The sequence below is a fragment of the Pholis gunnellus genome (assembly GCF_910591455.1).
Source record: "Pholis gunnellus genome assembly, chromosome: 16".
In the NCBI taxonomy this organism is placed as follows: Eukaryota; Metazoa; Chordata; class Actinopteri; order Perciformes; family Pholidae; genus Pholis; species Pholis gunnellus.
Genome location: NC_136543.1, coordinates 1,152,114 through 1,173,843, shown reverse-complemented (window position 1 = coordinate 1,173,843; position 21,730 = coordinate 1,152,114). Strand labels below are relative to the sequence as shown.

General features: G+C 41.4%; 2 protein-coding genes and 1 long non-coding RNA gene across 3 annotated transcripts in view; 2 read left to right on the top strand and 1 right to left on the bottom strand.

The window, feature by feature from the left end:
• sacm1la (SAC1 like phosphatidylinositide phosphatase a) overlaps nt 1–7,352 on the bottom strand; it is a 28,182-nt gene extending 20,830 nt beyond the window's left edge. Inside the window, exons 1-3 of the mRNA XM_079175770.1 lie at nt 7,260–7,352; nt 2,162–2,259; nt 90–164 (exon numbers count right to left, since the gene is read on the bottom strand). Coding sequence (XP_079031896.1) covers nt 90–164; nt 2,162–2,259; nt 7,260–7,288 — 202 coding nt within the window. The 5' untranslated portion in view covers nt 7,289–7,352. The remainder of the gene's footprint in view (nt 1–89; nt 165–2,161; nt 2,260–7,259) is intronic.
• Nucleotides 7,353–8,082: 730 nt separating this feature from the next.
• On the top strand, nt 8,083–11,927 carry LOC306708765. The gene is made up of 8 exons (XR_013767458.1): nt 8,083–8,402; nt 9,020–9,124; nt 9,318–9,356; nt 9,963–10,061; nt 10,333–10,530; nt 10,724–10,762; nt 11,369–11,467; nt 11,739–11,927. It is a non-coding gene; the product is annotated as an uncharacterized lncRNA (long non-coding RNA).
• Nucleotides 11,928–12,604: 677 nt separating this feature from the next.
• On the top strand, nt 12,605–21,595 carry cUnh6orf47 (chromosome Un C6orf47 homolog). The gene is made up of 3 exons (XM_079176410.1): nt 12,605–12,844; nt 13,082–14,514; nt 18,232–21,595. Exon 2 carries the CDS (start codon nt 13,599–13,601, stop codon nt 14,505–14,507), a length of 909 nt encoding a protein of 302 aa, XP_079032536.1. The 5' UTR covers nt 12,605–12,844; nt 13,082–13,598; the 3' UTR covers nt 14,508–14,514; nt 18,232–21,595.
• The last annotated feature ends 135 nt before the right edge of the window (nt 21,596–21,730 follow it).

The window sequence follows — 21,730 nt, the reverse complement described above, 5'->3', positions numbered from 1 at the left end:
CTGTGTGGTGGAAGTGGGCAGTCAAAGCTGTTTTACCGTAGGCTTCAAAGACATGTTTAACAAAGCACTGACAACACCACGGTACCTACCTGCTACCAGGCGGATGGTTCCCATGATGCCACATATAGGTCTGGTGACCGCTGAGGGGGGGACGTCTTTTTTACCTGGGAAAGCACCGCAACGGTTCACAAGTTACATGCTTTATCAAAGCACTGCAAATTTCACTTTCTATTTTATCTTTATAAACTTCCTGGTAATGTGATTCAACTATTAAATGTCAGAAAGATTGATAAGACAAAAAGTGTATATACAACTTGTATTTTTACCTCCATAGTGATTTAGTGGGTATATGTTTAACAATAGTCCTAATCGTAACTACAAATATTTATTCATTTTCAGAATTTTAACCCTTTTGGTTAAATAATGCTACGGTTGTCTTTATGAAAACAGGGAAATGTCAATAACTAGCCTTTTTAGTTGGGCTTTAATTGAGCGTTATTTATTTCAGATCTTACCTCTGGGGTTTTCTCACCTCATATTGATGATATTAGTGCCAGCTAGCGTTTACTCAGTTTGTTTGTTTGTTTTGTTTTGTTTTTGCTGTTATAAAGTCTGATTAATTAGCTTCAGCATTGATTTTGATGCATAGCATCAAACATTGCAGCACAATACAGCAGCAACAACACAAACACGAAAACCAGGAAAATAGCATGTATTAGCCCCAGAGGGCAAACATGACAAACAGGCTCAGTCTGATGGGAAATAGTAACAACTACATTATTAAAGCCAGGGGTATATAATGACAGCCTGACATGAAATCATTAACATGATGTTATACTGTGATGGCAGTGGGATCAAATAATGTGGTTTTAAACAGGTTACAGTGGGACATTTTTGTTCTTAAGGGTCTGAGTGTCTGTATTTTGGCTACACAGTGTATCATAGACTTATATGTATTGTCATATGCATAAACACAGCCAAAATGATGCAAAAATTCAAAATCAAGACGTCAAAAATGTCTGTAGTAAATCTCAAGAGTTAGGAGAGGTTTGAATATGAATTTGATAAATCTGCCATCAAGCTTCATCAGTAAACTTCTTGACAGTACCATCATTCCATCCAATGGTTCTCATACGACACTCTCCTTTGTCCATTTATACAGATATTTACTGTATGTTGAAATACAGGAAAAAAACTCTTTAAGATTGTGTTAACCTTTTTTTTTGTTCAGCCAAGGACAAGGGCAGACTGCAGCGCATCATCCGCTCTGCTGAGAGGGTGATTGGCTGCAATCTGCCGTCCCTCCAGGACTTGTTCGCTCCAAGGACCCTGAAGCGAGCAAGAAAGATTGTAGTCGACCCCTCTCACCCTGGACATAAACTGTTTGTGCCACTCCCATCTGGCAGGAGGCTGAGGTCCATCAGGACCAAGACCTCACGCCACATGAACCGTTCCTTCCCTTCTGCAGTTAGGCTCATCAACAAAGCCCGGGACCACTGACTCTGACTTTTACACCCCCAGGAAAATTTCCTACCGGTCACTCACCTGCACATCCCTTCAAGGTTTCTTTATTCAAACACACTTGACAGTAAACGTGGCCTCTATCGTGGCCCCACCATCATTTTTGTAGTTTTGCGTTGCGTGATCACATACAAAACTACACCCACCAATTTGCTTGTCCTATCTCTCTTCCGCCGTTTTTGTAGTTGAAACTATATCCACCATTTTCATAGTTTTCTCTCCAAAACGCCATTTTGTAGTCTTGCATGGCTTGGTCACGTACAAGACTACACCCACAAACCACAGATTGTTTGTTGATAATTGATTATAGTTTGGTTATTGGTCCCTGATCTCAGGGTGGTGCCCCGTTATGATTAATAATTGTTAATAATCTTATTGACATTAATAATTCCATTAATATCAATAATTTATTTTTTTATATTTACTGATAACCAAACACGCTCCTGATAATGGTAATTGATGGCTAGCTGTAAGGTACATTTTTTATATTTTTGATGTATTCTGAGCAAAGAAAATCTATAGTATGCAGTCAATACATGTGAAGAGTGAAAACAAAGCTTAAAGCTGAGGGTTCAAAGGTGGTGAGAGCTTTCAACCAGAGCTTAAAGCGTCTTTGTCATTGAACTGTCAGACTTTCTACCTTTGAGGGTCATCTCATTTGAGACCCTGTCGATTGCCAGCACAGCATCAGCCCCCTCATCGCAGGCCTCTATGAAGAACTTCTCTGGAGTTGTGTGCCTGGTAGAGAAGAAGGGAGTTGAATTAAAGTTGAGTTTTTCATCCAGGGATAAACAGTTTGAACAGGTTTATTCAGGTTCACCAAGCCTCACAATGTGCTACAGAAAATTCTTTGGGATTCTCTCTCTTAGTCAAGACAGGAATGTCTTAGACATGTCTTACAGAATGTGGGCACAAGAAAATTATCTTAGTTATACATTTCCCCTTTTTTTTAATCTGTTCCCAATTTAATTTGTCTTTATTAATTGAATCAATATACATTTCCACAGCAGTGATTCCATCAGTACAACAACAGAGTCATGTCATACTACATATTTCTAACCTCTATAAACAGACAAGATTCTGGAATCGGAAGCATTCTGGTTTCCGTTTGTAGTCTGAGTAGTATTAACCGGCTTCTTAAGGCTTCTCAAACAAAGATGTATATGTCCAGTACAGAAATGACGGGAGCCATTTGTGGACTGTCAATCCAAGAGTATGAATCTAAAATGCAGAAAAGAGAGTAGCACTATCTCAATTGAACCTGAACGACACTACCGGTAACATCGGCGTGTGTGTATATTGCAACATCTTCGGGCAGTAGAAGCCACACTGTCAAAATTTCTTGCGTAATTTTCTAGTGTAGCGTTACTGTAGCGACGGAGCCTCTCCCAGCTGTTAACAGACTGTTGTGCTAGCTAGCTAGCTAGCGAGCTGTACGCAGCATGCCTTTCGGCGGTGTCATTTTATAAATGTACAATTATTAGTGTTACAAATTGTTTATTTGTCACAAACAGTTGTGTCGTGGTGTTTTGCCCTGTTAAAGAGCGTTAGTTGTGGGTTATTAATTGTTGTGTTATAAAGTTATAACCATGATTAGCGGTCCCTCTCAATACACTTAAGACAACTAGCTCCGACCGTAGCGCTCATAGCGGCAAACAATATATTTTGCTGCCTGTTGAAGAGTGACAGCAGTTGTTTCGGCTATGCACCGGTATGACAGTGTGTGAAAAAATAATATCATACGGGAAATTAAAACCGGTATACCGGTTCGGTTCAACCGGTTCAACCGGTATACCGCCCAGCATTAGAGGAACCCAAGTACTCTTTATTCAAGAGCATGGTTCATTTATTACATTTAGTAATGCTCACCCTGCCCTCTCACTTAAACAGCCCTTGCTTGCGCTTGGAATTGCTCTCTTTCAGTCAAACTGTATGTTTGCACTCAGATATATTCTTGCTGGCACAGATTTCCTATGCTCCAGCTCCAGCTCTTCTCCTAACACTTGGGCTTCTTCTGTGTGCTCGTGAAACAACCGCTCTTGGATTTTTGTGTGCAATAACCCTGTCAGAACTCCCCAACCATCAGAATGCAAGGTGAAGTGTTGACCAACGAAACGATCCCTGCCTCACAGGTGCGTTCACTTTACTTCTTAGAGCGGCCCTGACCCCGACCTTTACTTCCTTTGCTTCCGTTACGACTTTTGGTATAAAATGACAGTATACCAGCACCTGTTCTTTTTTATTCTACTATAATAACTTTGCTGGCTACTATTACTTGACCCAACTTTTTATTTTGTCATGCAGGATGCCTTGAATCAACCAGGTCGAATCATGCTATTCACAGCTGCACAGAGAGCGAGCTGTTAGCTTTCTAATGCTAGCTAGAGCTGGTAGAGATGGTTACCACTGTGGTCTGCCCCTTCTTTTTAATACATCCATGTTAAACTGTCTACCTCACTTTATCTATGGTGCAGTCTTGTAGTTCCCTGCCAAGCTTAAACTGAGATGTTGAAAATGATACATTTTCACTCTCAGCTAACCCTAACTAGATGCACAGTTAACGTTAGCTGTGTTTTTCTGCTGCGTTCATGAACCACATACCCTGACTGATTCTCACTAGCATATGGGGAGGCTACCCGTGACAGGAGGTCGGGCAGCTATTATAGAAAAAGGAAAAAACATGCAGACTGTCTCTGCTGACTCGAGTAATAGCCTGCAATTGAAAACCATGCTTTCACTGAGTTACTGTTACCCCCTAAAACACAACTACTACTATCATTGCTCTCCTGCTTTCAGAATTTTCACCTTCTCGTGCGCTGTATTCCTTTTGACAGTAAGTGGGCAGACCCAGTCACCATTGTATCCCTAGTTATAATTGGTTACAGAGCTCGCCTTGTATGATCGGTACTGCGCATGTGCAACTCTTAATAGAGATGAGAAAGAAGTGAGATGGCTCGCTCATTAACTACTTCCACCATCAGCTCTAAAAAAAACAATGGGTTTTATTCAGATTTGTTTAATTGAATTGTGATTGATGAACAACTTTTAATATCTTCTGGGTGTAGTCTGGTGAGGTATATTATATGAACATACACCGCAGAAGGGAACATTTGGTATGTTTACAGTTCAGATTCATATATCCACACCATCACACCGCCATCTTGGTTTCAAAACGAGGCTTGAGACACCAGAAAGATCTCGTTACGCTTTAGCCGGGTTCCCAAAATGTACAGCTACCATTTGGATAATTGTGTTTAACAGAGCGTTATGGCTAAAACGTTAGCTAGCTAGCATTTGGGTAACATTAATCCTGGTGTTGGCCCTTTATTATAGACAGCTAGCAGCAAACAGTGACATATTGATTGTTGTAACATTTAATCAAAATGTTATCTTTGTATGTTTATCTCTGTGTGGTGATAATTTCATTGAAAACTGCTTCACCAAGACCTTAACAGGAATCAGGAAGCTGAAAGGGGGCCCTGGGCCGAGTTTGTGTGGTCCACTACCAAGCATGGCCAGAGGAAAGTGATTATTTTATTCTGCCCACCAACCCGTTACTATTTAAAAAGGTAAAGAGCCATCCTGCCATCTCCAACACCTTCTTCCTCTCACTTTCTTCTTCATTCAAGTCCTTGAAGGATCACACACTATCGGTGAAATAAGGACACTCCATCAGTCATTGTGTCCTCTGTCTGTGTCCATTTTACACAATATTACACTTTATCAAAATAACAATAATAGGTTTTTTTTCTTCAGATTTTATTAATTAAACTACTAATAATTTGAGAAGTAATACATAACCATTTTGCTACAATGATTGTTTCTCACAGTAGTATATTCTTGTCAGTAGTCTTGTATGTTAAATATGTTGGTCGGATGAGGGTTAACAAAAGCCATGTTTCTGATGCCGTTTTCCCATCATGCAGCTGTTGTTGTTTTCCCATCATGCAGCTGTTACCTATAGACCGGATGCAACTGAAGCGGACCTAGCCTCCACATCAACCATGCAAGGTGCCTCCTGCCCTTCAGGACTAACTAACCATTCACACATTCATTCACCGTAGCCTTCAGAAGCTACAGGACACATCGACATGTGCAGTTCAACAGTACTAACGACAGAAACCTGCTTCCATTACAAAGGAACGACCAGACCTAAGTCCTTGGTTGTCATAAGCCCTTACTTTAGTCACTAGTATAAGGGGTCAACATCAGACAAAGACATCACTGAGTTGTCTGAGATATACATACATTAGAGACTCCTTGGCTCTGATTGGTTGATTTCTTCAGGTGCAGTGGAATCTTGCCAATGCACTAAAAGGAGGCAGAGGAACCCGATTTTTTTTTCAGATTATCTCTGTCATATACTACGGTCACGATATAGCGATAGTTTTAGCAAATAAGACGAAAGGTCATTTTCAATAAATGTATCAACTGCAGCTTTAAATGGACCAGAGATCATTGCTACAACTTGATTAACCAAGCTTTAAGTCCCTGCAGCAGAAGAATGTGACGTGTAATGCTGTAATGACACAACCACACAAACACCCTATTGTTGGCCTTCCACACCTCACATGCCTGTGCTACACCAACAGACAGTATAATACTGAGACACCAACTGTTTAGGGACCACGCCCAACGGTTTGTGTGCTTTACAACAACTTGCTTAAGTTATCCATCACAGTGAATATCCTGATGTTTTTGTTGTGGTACTCATAGTCACAAAGGTCCATTATTGTACTGGAGACCCTTTTTAAAGTGAGGTAAGAAAAGCAAACAGAGTTGGAGCCAAGTTAAATGCTGCGGTCATGAGCCTGTATTTAATCTTCACATCTTATATATTCAACGATTCAATTATGTTTTCTGTATGGTTGATCTCCGTGCAAAATGGTGTATGTACTGTTTCAAAGCATACTCCACAATGCCAGGATGTGTCGGGTGGAATGCACATCCCCTTTATTTGAACATATATTGGGGTTTAGAAATGAGCCTTACAAACTCACCATGTGTATCTGATGTGACTGTGACAGCAGGGATAAACAGTGGTACCATCCTGTCAATGAACAGTGACGTTACCGCTGACACGGTACAGACGGTAGGACTGTAGCTATATGTAACGTTACATAGACTGTATGGTTTGAACAGGGTGTGTGTCTGGAAAAGTACAGAGAGCTCTGTCAACTTTCAGAAAAGTTAGAACTTAGCTGGCGACAGCTAACGTTTAGCTTAGTGTTCGGTCACAGACAGCTGACTGAGGTCCGTGAGTCATGTGAGTGTATGAAGAACGTAACGTTACGTTTCAAAGCAATGTGTCAGAAAACAACAGTCCCATTGACACCCCTGAAAGGAAATGTCGAAATATCCTGATTATAGATTATTAACCCAGAAAGTCAAACAAACATCTGCTGCTAGCTAGGTTAACTGACTAACTTTGTGCCACCGTGTTCGTACTAAACACACCCCTTCATTGGAGCGGAATGCGATAGAAGACATGGTCAGCCGTATACACCTCCTGCCAAGTGTTCATAAAGATGCAAACATATTTCCTTCACAGTGAGTGTTGAGTGAAACTTGACTGGTTCCTGTTCTAACCTGACCAGCCGCTGTTTCATCTAACCTAGCGCTACTTGTGAACTCCAGCTCCTGCTTTCCCTCACTCATGAGCTTTGCCTCTCGTTTGTTTTTTATCAGACTTAGAAAAGAACGATTTAAAAACGATTCACTATATTATATGTACTTACAAATTATATCTCTGGTAGGCGGTCGCCATCTTCGCTCCGTCTACCTGACCTCAGTGTGACGACAGCAGCAGTGAGAGTGGCGTCTGAGTGTGTTGCCAGATACAAGTTGTAAAACCCACAGAGGGCGTAGTGCTCAAACTGCTGCTTCCCGGCTAACCCAAGAGAACCTGGCATCCACAAGGCGAAACGATTGGTGGTACTTGTAGTTCAATCACTACAATAAGCTTGCCTTTGCTGTACAATAATTAAAATATTGAAAAGTAGCCAATGAATAGCTCCATCCTGCTTCAGAGTTGAGCTTGAGTACCCTGTCAAATAGGTCCTCCACAAAAACCCACAAACCACAGCTCAAACAGTTCAAATTCTATTGGTTCATACAGCCAAGTTTACATTTAGGATGAATAGTCAAAGACAGATAGCTTTAGTTTTTGTTTATCTGTAAGTGTTATATGTATTCCCTTTCGACCCTTTCTTCCGATTCATATGAAATTGTCCTCAAATTGATAAGAAATTTGCTAAAATTAACATCTTAAGACTTCAAATGAGACATTAGTTTACTTTAGTTTAAAGTACCCCAAAAGGGGGAAAAAACATACGTCCATAGTAATGATACAGTAATGGTCCTTTTGTATTAAAGTTGTTCTTGTACTTTCTCATTGTTGAAATGTACATTTAATCCATGCTATATTTTTACATAGCACGTTTGAATAATTTGCACAAACAGGCAATATTGGGGACACCAACATCACGTGGGTGCTGTGAAGGACCAGTGTATATAAACCCTGGCCGGACGTTAGATCATCCTCTTTCTGACGGCGCTTTATACAGTAGAATGTGAACACTAGTCATCCGGAGTTGTCACAGATTTCGATACATAGAAAGAAACGATGGAAGGTAACGTGAAACACTAAGTCTATTCCTTACGTGCGTTTCAGGCGTATGACGTAGTTCCTTTATGAAAAGGGAAGAAGAGCAGCGTCAGCTGTGCTTCTTCCACGCGGAGCACATGGCCCTGCAAGAAGACCACGAGGCAGGAGGAGAACTGCCTTGGACTTCGAGCTCCTCTCCTTGATGAGTTACTGCTATGACGACTTTGTGTCCAAGGAACTCCGGGAGAACCAGGCTTGGAGGTGGATGAATACAGTGAGTCGGTGGTTATTATACCATTAAGAGAAATGCCACGTTAACGGCTGCAGTTTTCAGAAAAGCAGTCCTTCATTGGATGCATGTTTGAGTGCATTACTAACGTTAATGTGGTAGTTAAAAAAGAGACTACAATACATTTAATTAAGTAGCATATGTTCTAAAATAACCCTCCAAACTAATTTAGTTTTATATTACTGAGATAAATATGAAAAGTAACTAATAGTGTGATTCCAAAGTGAGGTCGCCATTGTACAGAAATGCTTTAACTGATCCTTCTGGATAGTCTGTAACCCGAGTTTGTAGGAATACAGGTTATAAATACCAATGACTATGCCATTTCAAAACAAAATTTACTTTTTAATTTTCTCAACTCTCCAGACTACACTACGATTTAACTGTAGAATTTAAAATTCTTCTCATCTCTAGTCTCTCCTAATATTTATATATGCAATCCAAGTAACTTACATTATCTGATGTTTCTGAAGATGTTGTTTCAGTATCCCTGCTTTTTTTTAAAAACTGCTACAGATGTATATTTAATTTAAAATGCTTTCATGAGAAAGGAATTACAACCCTTGACTGAGTAATCGAAATTAACTCTCCTGCTGTTTCAGGCTCACTGACTGAAGATGGGTGCATCTGAGGACCACCAGGTGGTTCTCCTGCCTGCTGGGTGTTACAGTGCAGGTCCTGCCTTGAGTGAGAGGTCTGCAGCCATGGTGAGGGCCAGGACAGATGCCCCTGAATTATGTGCTATGAGAACAATATGCTACTGTGATGATTCACTAGACTAGAGTCTCTGATTATACATGATGCTCTTTCACAGTGCACTGAGCATGCATATTACCAATTCTCAGTACAAACTGTGAACATGAGAACTGGTTCTGATGCTGTCCTCTCTGTACTCACCAGGTGTTTAAAGTAGCGGACTAGATGGAGACTGCTCTCTAGGTAAGTCTGGGAGCTAAAAGCCTCTGTTCTGTAGTTCCACGTGGAATGATGATTTCATAGACTAGAGTCTCTGACAAAAGCATGAAGTTGTTTTCACAGTGCACTGACCACATAACTACGCCACTGGTGTTATGTTTGACCCCTTTTACTGCAAATCATAGTTGTCCTCTACAACACAACCTATTTTATTCTACATCATGAATCCATATGGAGACGCATGAAAAGTTCTTTTGATCATTAAAACATGTCTGCTTTTATGAAAGGTATTATGGTGGTGTGATACAAATCTAATGACTGATGGCCTTAATGTTTGTACTGCATCACTTCAGTAATGGCACTTATTCACTAGAAACTCAGTTTGGCTCACAAACATTGTCTTACTTACCCGTAGGCCTGGTTACATTGTATTGAGTAAATCTGCATTCTGCTGCCACCTTATTGCAATGAAACTGACCCAGTTATCCAGAACCGTACAGACCAGTTTCTTTGGAAAAAACAACTTGATTGCAGTAAACGGGTAAAACATCCAAACGTGTGTATGGTCCCTGAACGTGTGTCGTTGTTCTGCCATGTGGTGATATTGATGCACATTTATTTGTCTTGTAGATCGTCTCCACACTGGCAGAAAGGAGTCGACGTGACAGTCGAACGAACAGCTGCGAGCACCAACCTCTCAAAGTTCAGCCCAATGATGTCATTTTTCAGGTAATGCAGAAGTGTCTGGGCTATAAGCCGCTGTAATTTTGACTAATGCCTTAATGGTGTGTATAACTCTTGGTTAGGGCCATCAAATGGGGCTTCGAGCTTTTCTCCCATAGCTTTTGTCTGAGTTTGGTCAATGATGATTCAGTTATTTGGTTCTACTGATGTTAACTGAAGTCTACTCGCAGCGCACTGAGACACTCGGACTGCTTGAGCTTCTGTTGAGGAACTTGTGGAAGCCAAACACTGGTCACTGATATTTCTATGTTGTCAGGTACTACGGTGGCAGTCCAAGCTGGATGACAGTCCTGAACTGCTGCAAGCGTCAAAGACGGGTCCATACCAAGTCATCCAGGAAACAAAGCATCAACTGTCACTGAAGATGGGTGCATCTGAGGACCACCAGGTGGTTCTCCTGCCTGCTGGGTGTTACAGTACAGGTCCTGCCTTGAGTGAGAGGTCTGCAGCCATGGTGAGGGCCAGGACAGATGCCCCTGAATTATGTGCTATGAGAACAATATGCTACTGTGATGATTCACTAGACTAGAGTCTCTGATTATACATGATGCTCTTTCACAGTGCACTGAGCATGCATATTACCAATTCTCAGTACAAACTGTGAACATGAGAACTGGTTCTGATGCTGTCCTCTCTGTACTCACCAGGTGTTTAAAGTAGAGGACTAGATGGAGACTGCTCTCTAGGTAAGTCTGGGAGCTAAAAGCCTCTGTTCTGTAGTTCCATGTAGAATGATGATTTCATAGACTAGAGTCTCTGACAAAAGCATGAAGTTGTTTTCACAGTGCACTGACTACATAACTACGCCACTGGTGTTATGTTTGACCCCTTTTACTGCAAATCATAGTTGTCCTCTACAACACAACCTATTTTATTCTACATCATGAATCCATATGGAGACGCTTGAAAAGTTCTTTTGATCATTAAAACATGTCTGCTTTTATGAAAGGTATTATGGTGGTGTGATACAAATCTAATGACTGATGGCCTTAATGTTTGTACTGCATCACTTCAGTAATGGCACTTATTCACTAGAAACTCAGTTTGGCTCACAAACATTGTCTTACTTACCCGTAGGCCTGGTTACATTGTATTGAGTAAATCTGCATTCTGCTGCCAACTTATTGCAATGAAACTGACCCAGTTATCCAGAACCGTACAGACCAGTTTCTTTGGAAAAAACAACTTGATTGCAGTAAACGGGTAAAACATCCAAACGTGTGTATGGTCCCTGAACGTGTGTCGTTGTTCTGCCATGTGGTGATATTGATGCACATTTATTTGTCTTGTAGATCGTCTCCACACTGGCAGAAAGGAGTCGACGTGACAGTCGAACGAACAGCTGCGAGCACCAACCTCTCAAAGTTCAGCCCAATGATGTCATTTTTCAGGTAATGCAGAAGTGTCTGGGCTATAAGCCGCTGTAATTTTGACTAATGCCTTAATGGTGTGTATAACTCTTGGTTAGGGCCATCAAATGGGGCTTCGAGCTTTTCTCCCATAGCTTTTGTCTGAGTTTGGTCAATGATGATTCAGTTATTTGGTTCTACTGATGTTAACTGAAGTCTACTCGCAGCGCACTGAGACACTCGGACTGCTTGAGCTTCTGTTGAGGAACTTGTGGAAGCCAAACACTGGTCACTGATATTTCTATGTTGTCAGGTACTACGGTGGCAGTCCAAGCTGGATGACAGTCCTGAACTGCTGCAAGCGTCAAAGACGGGTCCATACCAAGTCATCCAGGAAACAAAGCATCAACTGTCACTGTTCATATAAATAAACGGGCTCTTTCCTCTAACCCGTGATATGTGGATGTATTTAAAGACATTTCAAATAAATGGTTGAAAAGGACTTGAGTTTCTTTTTTCTTTTCAGTGAAGGTGGGTTTATTACAATAAAAAGACAGGACATACTCCGTGTGACACAATTATGGAGTTATGTAAGTTTTGTAACTAAGGGCACTGACCACTGCTGCATTACAACTTCTGACTTTTCCATACAAATGTATTAACAAACTGACTGATGGCGGTAAATCTAGATGAGGCAGCGAAGTACCAAACCTCATCCGGTTGGTAGCTAGAGTGACTCGATCCTCCAGTGTACATGTACCCCCGACTGTTGGGCAGCATGAGATATTGTGCATTTTTAGAAATGCTTGCATGTTTTCTAACTTTAATTTAAGGCAGGTCTGCTACTTGAAGGAGGGCTGTTTGGTTAAGACTATAAAACCAACCAGCTCTCCACGTGACCGGCTGTAATGTAATCGCCTGGTTGACTCATGTTTCTAACGCGTAACATGTATTTGAGGCTACACCCGCAATCAAAAATACCGGTGTCTCAACGTAAATGACAGCGGGTAAGACTACGGCCACATGTCTGAGCTTGGAATGTGTTGAAAGCACGGAACCTAGTAAAGAGCATACGCATGAACTAAGTTAGACGATCAAGTATCGCTAAGTTTTATTTTGAAGGATGACACCTAACCGGTAGTGCGTCTTTGTTCTCATAATTAGCTAGGTAGTGTTAACGATAAACGTTCCGGTGCACGTTACCTTTTTCTTGCTGGTTAGCAGCTCGGTCAATGGTAGAGATACCCGTCGTTAGTGAGCTTTATCTGGAAGCAAACTCCAAACTATAAACCAGTCAGTGTGTTTCCAACACGGCCTCCAGAAGTTGAGCAACTTGGGTCTGTGTGCAGACTTATTTGATGCTAACAAAGCGGGCTAGCTTACGGTCTGACGGACAAACTCAAGCTACCGTACTTGAAGGTAAGCATTTATTTTTATTAGCTGAGACACACCCAAAACTCGACAAACATTTTTCCCTAAATGTGTTCGTAAAGATTTGGCCAGCTGACGTTAGTTGCTAACCAACCTGTCTTTCTAGTAACGTTAAAAACCTGCACGACTATGAAGACGTGGAACTTAGCTAACTCTTATTCACGTTGACGTGTGGTTGGGCAGACGGTTCAGCTAATGTTAACGCTTCTTCTGTTTGATTTGCAGGTGTGAAGACTGAAGCAATGTGTTCCGAAAGACTGAAAAGTTGAACAAGTTTGTCAAACAATGACGTTAATTGTAGTCGGTTGACGTTTAAAAAGTCAACTCAACCTGTTCACTAGGAACTAGCCGGGGCTAACCTGCTCATTGAGCATATTCTACGGTGACTTTGAGTTATTTGAAAGCAACCTTGGCTCCAATGGTTGCCAGGTTAAACCAAAGACATGTAGACGAGAAGCCTGACTTACAAATGCTGTCATTTCATTAAGAGCATTGTAAGCAGGAGGCGTCACTCTGTGTCTGTTGAGCTGCTCAAACACACCCACAGGTGTGTCTATGGCTTGAGGACGTATTTGCCTAGGCCTGAATCCTTGTGAACAAGTATTACAACTTTACAACTGAACCGACAGTACATGCATGCTTTTCCAGTAAGCTCACAGAGCTGCCGGGACAACGTCAGCGAGAGGAGCTGAAAACTGCGTGTCTTCACTTTCAATTCAATTCCAACACGCTCAGAGAAAGCATGACAGCTGTGGTAGGCCGAGCATGGGGGTGGGTGCGCTCATGGGGCAGCAGTGCAGTGTCAGAGAATACCACACCGGGGATAACCAAGGGCCACAATCACGACACGGGGGGGTGGACCTCTTGGATCTGGGGAGGGTGGAGGCGTCAAAATGACCAAAGTAGTCCAGCAGAGGAGTACTGGGAGGCGCAGGAGAAGCTTCCGCCCGTGGCAATAGAAGTCCTCAGCGCTGGGAAACAGGAGATGAGCGCAAATTCAGAGCATGTTTCTAGATGGTGGAATAAATATCTCCCAACGTCTTACCTTTCGTGGCCAAGGAAAACAGAACCAAGTGGATTAAGACGAAGGAAACGTGATGGTCGGAGTGGAGATGTATGTGACTCTGATATTGATGGGGACTTTTCTGACTACGGAACGCCTCCTCCGTCTCCTACGCCTCCTTCCTCTGAGCTGACATCTCCTTTCCGAATCTTTGCGCACAGTTTGAAGGTGGAAATCCTTCCAGAGCACTACGAGATCTCTTTCAACTTCCTCCGCCACTTGTTTGATCTGTTTGTCGTTGGCTTTCTGTGGACGGTGTCCCCCCCTGCCAAGCTGATCCTGGAGGTGTTGGGGGTCCAGGGAGCTCTAAGGCTGTGGTTCCACGGTATGGCCATGTTTTTTGTCTCAACAGTTGGAATGGCAGGACTACTCTGGTTGATCCAGGAGTATCTCCCTCAGTTTGCTTTGATCTATGGCATCATCCAGGCATTGGTGATCTCTGTCAGTGTTCGTCAGAGTGTGATCCACGGCGTAGAGGAAGAAAAAGAAGACAATGATGAGGAGGCCACGGGGAACGAAGACATGAAAGACAGTGGGGAACCTAAAGAAACGCTTGTGTCTGCTAAGGACAAGGTGAAGACAAGTTAAATCTAAGGTAAGCCCCTTCATGCATCTCATGTGATATTCAGGTTACATTTGAACACCTGCTATAAGTGTTTTCAGTAGTGTTTTGGTTTTATGAATACATAAGTTCAATTTAAATTTCAAAAAGTCTCAAACCAAAAACCTCCGAGCTTTAGATCACTATGAACAGCAGGAGTAGGTGAGTAGACAGACAGCATGGTCAGTGCAGGTAGCTTAGCTGAGGTCAGCTGGGCTCAATCTGCAGCTTCCACAATGAGCCCTGCTCATGGGCCATAGTAATAATAATAATAAATGACCATAATACATGAACCAGTATTTCCTCTACAAAGGATTTAATGAATATTGTGTATGACATTTAGACAGTGTGATGGAGGGATTCCAGCTGTCCTTTAGTCTTTATGTACTATTAGAGTACAACTTTGAGGTACTTGTACTTCAGTTGAGTGTGAACCAGTCTGCCCTTCTTTGTACCTCTCTTCCACTACATTTATCTGACACATACATGTACTTGAGCCAAACAAAGGAGCAACACAATTGGCTTAGTGTGTCTATGTTTATTAGTATTTGTTGATATACCATTACCATATATGAAATATTCCCAGCTATCAATATCAGTATTGGCCTCAAAAGTCCATGTGAGGGGTATATCACGAACTACTTACTTGGCAGGTTCAGTTTAAGTTCAAAAGGTATGATGGTCTTTTAATATAGAATAAACTACAAAGTAGTTTAAATAGTTCCAGCGTGACACAAACTATTTCTTCCACTGAAAACTATAATACAAAACATACTAATATATCACTCACAAGGGCAGTTATTTTGCAGAACAAGTACTTTTCTTTTTGAAAACATCAATCTGTTCTTTTACTTCTGTAAGATTTTCCATGCCAGATGTTGACTTGTTTTTTATAGTGAACTGAGTGGTTAGCTTTGTTATATAAAAATAGTCCGACCCTCATTTTGGCCACAGTTGAGTAAGTTGTGCTGATTGATACTGATACCTAATTCTTTTTATTTGGTGATAAGTCCTCTGCTAGCTCTTTGTTCCTGGCCTGTGCCCAGAATATGCAGAATATCTTTCTTTAGTCCGATTACTAGCGATCACAATGATACCAGACTTACAGACTGGTCGACCTTCTCGGCTTCTTTGTGTGAACGACACCCTACAGAAGGCCAATGTGCTTTACATGTTGCTGTATTTTCTATATTGATTACAGGCTGGGATCAACTGATATGACACAGGGCCTTAATGCAGGGCCGTTTCTATGTTTCTAATTGAGATACTGTAAGAGGAACAAGCATTCACATACTCTCACACAGTAAGGCCTTCTTCATCTATTTAGAATGTGTTACCATAGAGAAAGGAGTGTGACATTGTCTGAGTGCTGTGAAACCAGCAGGAACCACACAATGAAAGGATTCACAGAGCTCTCCCACTGCTTCACTCTTCATTTTAGTCTGTTCACAGAGAAATGCACCATCAGAGTGACAGCCTACTATAACATACCGTGTACCCTTATACGGTTCCGTCCTTCCATTTGGATGTATAGAATCAGAATCAGAATCAGAACCGTTTATTGCCAAGGTATGTTGAACATACAAGGAATTTGACATGACGGGAAGGTGCATAACATTTAACAATCAACAACAATCAGTGCAAGTAGAAACAAAATAATATTAATATTGGGATATAAAATAAAGTGAAATATAAAATAAAGTGAAACATAGAATAAGGATGAAATATAAAATAAAGTGAAATATAAAATAAAGTGCACAAATGAACCGATAACAGGACTATAAACAACGAACAGATAACAGGACTATAAACAAGTAAGATGTGTAGTGTAAAAGTGTCGAGTGAAATAGAAGGGATGCAGGGGAGTGACCGGTAGGAATTTTTCCTGGGGATGACAGTCAGTCATCAGCCCGGGCTCTGTTAATGAGCCCGACTGCGGAAGGGAAGAAGCTGTTCATGTGTCGGGAGGTCTTGGTCCTGATGGACCTCAGCCTCCTGCCAGATGGGAGTGGCACAAACAGTTTGTGTCCAGGGTGAGAGGGGCGTTGATTGGCGGTGAGAGAGACCGTTGATTGGCTGTCTGACATCAAGCAGTGCCCAAAAACAGAGCTCACCTGAAGTAAACAAGCTGTGGTAGTTACCGATAGAAATGATGGCCAAAACTGCTCAATTAAGACCAAAAATGATCCAAAGCAATGTGGAGAAAACCAGTCTCCTGTAGTTCATTTGATGAGTTCATGTGTGACCTATTTTGATCATAGGGCAGTGTCCAGGTTTCCAGAAGTCCAATGGCACTGCACCAACCAGAGGCCAGCACCAGCCTCTGTACACGCCTATGAAGGCAAATCACTGTCAAAATCCGAAAGTGCAAATGAGATCCATGCGCGCGAAAATCAAACAATCAAAATCAAAGCGTGTATTTTACTTGGATGAGCGGTTTTATATCACTCCGCGAGCAAAATTCACTCTCGCGCGAGCAAAAGTCGCTCTCGAAGCTTAAACCTGCTCGCTCGCGAAACTTTAACTTGCTTTTTCCTGCTCGCTCTCGAGTAGTTTTTCTTTTTGAGAGTAAGTGGGTGGACCCAGTCTCCATTGTATCTCTACATCTAATTGGTTACAATGCTCGTCTTTGGATAAACCGGATATCACTGACGCAGACGTCAGGGGGAGATTTTCAGATTGCACTACAGGTCAGGGGCAAATAATGTACATCTTACTGTACGGGTACTTTTACTTTCTGCACTTAAAGTACATTTTGCTGATAATAACATACTTGACTAAGGTTTTGAATGCAGGTATTTTACTCGTAGTGGATTATTGTTCCATCAGTATGGTATTAGTACGTTTACTGCAGTGAGGATCTGAATACTTTTTCATCCACTAACTACTTGTCAGTGATTTAACAGTTAATATAGAAACAGTGGTCCCTAATCTTGGCTCCAGATCTTTGAGCAGGTCCAGATTGTTGCTCATATTATATAGAACTACATTATATCTCTTCTGTAAACACAGTATGATTAAATATGATCATATCATGTTTTAATCAATTAAGATCAAAGAGTGTCTTTGAGCTGTTTGTCACAGTTTGACTATCAAACACACATTGTCTGTAATAGAATGATGGAGTGAATTTAAACCAATCTGAGCAACTTTACTTTAACACATTTTTAATTATTGTATTTAACAACGCTATTAACATAATTTGTATTTCATCGGCCTCTACAATATGAAAAGTTTACAGCTGTCAGACAAATGTAGAACATCCTGAGATGTAGTGGAGTCGTGTTTAGTGGCGGATTGATAACCACCTCTAACAGACCTGACGTCAGCGTCAGAGTGATATCCGGTTTATCCAAAGACGAGGTTTGTAACCAATCAGATGTAGAGATACACGGGATACTGGGTCCGCCCACTTACTCTCAAAAAGAAAAACTACTCGCGAGCGAGCAGGAAAAAGACTCGAGAGCGAGCAGAATAAAGTTTCGCGAGCGAGCAGGTTTAAGCTTCGAGAGCGAATTTTGCTCGAGGAGTGAAATAAAAACCGCTCGTCAAAGTAAAATACGCGTGCGGCTGTTTGAATTTCGCGCACGCATGAATCTCATTTGCACTCTCGGATTTTGACAGTGATTTGTCTTCATACACGCCCACCTCATGTTGGAGCTCTGCTCTTCAGAAGAGCTGCTTATTAAGAGAGTTCTGTCTTTTCCACAGACGCAGAGGAGTCGACATCAGTCCAGCGGTACCAGGCCTCCTCCAGCGGGACGCTGTTCTGCACCTCTGGGCTCTGCAGTCACTAAACAATTGTATTGCGCCTTCATCACAAACTCATCGAAGTTTTACTCATGTCACTTTATGCTCAACACTATTGATGTGTCCTCAGTCTGAATGTTGTTCACATGGATCGCAGTACAAAGTGTAGTATCAGAAAGTAAACCACTACTCAAATGGTGGTCAGTAATAAAAGGAGCCATGAACGTTCAAAGAAGAGAAAGAATCACTCTGTTGCTTTTTATTGTTGTGTTGTATTTCTTGTCCTGAGGGACTACTTCTGTCATGATTCACCAGACCAGTTTGGGACCAGGTGACTGCCTGTGGTGCATTCTGGGTGTGAAGAAATGAACAAATTTGAACCCAAAAGAACCAAATTCACAGCTTGCATTATCTGAAATTGTAGGCATCACCACGAGGAGAAAAGAAAGAAAGAGAGGCAAACCTATAACGACCTGGTCAAAGGAAACAGTGTAGGGACTGGACGAAGCTGTGATTCAGGACAGAAGAGTCTGCAGATAGACAAACATCTCACAGTCAGGTCAAAAGGCTCACACATGTTTTCTGAAGGAACACAATCCTCACTGACTGCAGCGACAAGGAACCTGCTTAGGCTCTGTGTAGAGGAGTTTCATAATGAAGTCCGTATTAAGTGAACGGTTCTATGACGTGGAGTGCAGCTTCACCGTAGTGTCTGTGTTCTGAGGCTTGGATTTGGGTTTTGTCTTTGGCCACCATCTTAAGGCAAAGTCCCATTAAATGTCTCCCCAGCAAATATTCCTCCCAGCTCTCCTTTAGTTCAACTGTAAAATATGACACTCCCGGACCACAAAGTGCAGCACCGCTTTGTTTCCTGTCTGATCGTGCTGAGTCATGTTTGTGTCTTACTCACAGCTCACCTGTGACATCACTGATGAACAGAAGGCTGATGTCCACATGAGGTCAGTGTCACTGAGAGGAGGGTGAGCTGGAGACACTCACTACACGTACCTACTGAAGCCATAAGACGTCCAACGTTTGTCACTTACAACTACAATGTGTATGTTGAGCCCGAGGACTAAATGAATGAAATGCTTTGGTTGCTTTGATGTACAGTATTTTTTTGGAACAAGCATCTAATTGCAGTCAGCTGTGATAGTTAAATACCATAAATAAATATAACGGTGTTACAGAGGCATACAGTACTTTATATATATATAGAACATGAACTCAATAAGAACATGGCACTATCAGAAAGTATCCGTTTAGAGGTTTTCAGTGACACATAATACCAGCAGCACGTTCTCATGTGTTTTCTGCACAGTCGGTTTTTTACTTCGTGTCTATTTCCTCTGCTATGATATTGCTTGTTTCAAACTGAACTTTTCTCCACACGTATGCATTTTTATGGGCTTTATCTTCCTTACCATGCTTTAGATTTAAAGGTACAAAGATAATATGCTGGTTTTAGTGCACAATAGCATGCTTTATATTCAACAGTAATGTATTTAACCACATCAAACATTCTCTTTATAGCATACGCCTCTAATCCATTTATTCATAAAAACATTGCTATGTTTGCTTACCTGTAAGATGTGGAACAATATTGTAATTAAATGATCTTATTGAGATGTAATTGTCCAACTGTGTGCACATGATGTATGACCAAATTAGAATCTCAATGATAAAATCCCATATTTATGAAAAGGCAGAACTGCTACCAAAATGAAAACGAAAAAAGTAATTTTCAGTGTACTCCAGAACGCTCCATTATGACATGAAACTAAATGTCAGATTGTCTTGAACATGAAAATGAAATTGCATATTCAGGGCTGTAATAATCGATTAGTCGACAGAAAAGTTATCTGCAACTATTTTGATAATGGATTGCTTGTTGAATGGGAAAATTTGCCACCTTTTATGTGGACGTCCAATCACTGCTGATGGTAAATGTAGTCCACTGAGGAAATAAACTCCAGACAATTTCTTTATTGATCTGGAAAGCTGATCTCTCCTTCTGGCTGTGCCGACATGTACCGGGATGCAGACAAATACAACTGTTCACCTTCTGAATTCAAGTTTCTCTTTTACACTGAACTAGTCTGGTTAACTCATCGTAAAACACGCTTCATTGAAACTGGACGGATACAAAATAACACTTTCCACTGTTCCAACCATCAGAGGCTCTGGTTTGGTCCAAATAGATCTTGAATTGTGAGAGTGAGCTGTGAAGAGATTCCAGCTCTACACATTGTTGGCTGCCTGCTGATCAGCTGCTCTCACTCTTCAGAGGCAGACCATTCAATTAGAAAGATAGAATGACAACGACGGGTCTCTTTTTTCCAGTTTATCTTCTGGATCCTGCTGAAGGTCTTCAGCCCACCTCTGTCCCAGTGAGGACCAGAACGTTCCTGCATAGTAGTGACACACTCACGGCTCGCTCGCTCTAGGTTGTCGGTGGCGACAGCGTCAAACAAAAACTGCCCAGACGAATAAATCTGTTTCTGTTGGCATCGAGGGCAAGTCGCTGTTTGCTCTCGATAGCTCAGATTCTGGAGGGCCCCCACCGGCCATATCCTGCTGCAGCTGAAGCCTGAGTATCCGAGTAAGCAGAGAATGCTGTCAAATCTACACTGTAAACATCTTTTGCACTTATAGTTTGTGATGTAACACAAGCGACGATGAACCAGGAAGTGTTTGAGCAGCATTGAGCCTCACAGCTACCAAAGCTCAAGTAGCCCTCTGTAGTTGTTCCTCACACTGTCACACTGGAGACAGAGAACATTCTATATACAACTCAAACAGGAAGAGATATGGCAGAAAATCACTAATTGTCCTTCTAGTAGAAATGCCAAAGACTAGTTCCAATATCTCAGTTGTTAGTTTGCTGAATGGTTAGTACAACAACAGAAGTCCTTTGAAGAGAACACCTTGCGCTTTAGGAAACTGTGAGGGCCATTTCTCTGTTGTTTTACATCTTACACACCAAATAAAGTCAAGAAAAGAATTGTTCGTTGCAGCCATTTAACTACAGTTTGAGTAATGTTTTGATTTATATTGTTACTAATGAAAACAAAATGTCTCTTTTTCTTGGTCAATTTGATAACAGTTGACAAACAGGTTTCATGAAAGAGGTTGAAACTCAAATCAGGTAATAAAGTCTGGTGCCGTTTTCAAGTTGCACATTGTCTCCCTTTCAATATCATTATTATGGCTGTGTTATGATAAGAGTGGACTGAACACTATTGGCGCTGTCCTTTTTATTTTATTTGTCATCTATTACAGTATTGATGTATTTTCAGACAATAAAATTAGATTTGTAATTTAAATGTTTTCATTTGTGCACACAAATGAAAACATTGAACATGTCCATGAACAACAAGGTGACAGTGCTTTTATTCATTGTTTGTATCAGAGTAAGGAAAGCTTTTATATGAGCAGTCTGTCCTGGGACCTCTGAGCT

Excerpts from the sequence above, each read along its gene's own strand:
- cUnh6orf47 (XM_079176410.1), top strand. The coding sequence starts at position 13,599 with ATGACAGCTGTGGTAGGCCGAGCATGGGGGTGGGTGCGCTCATGGGGC.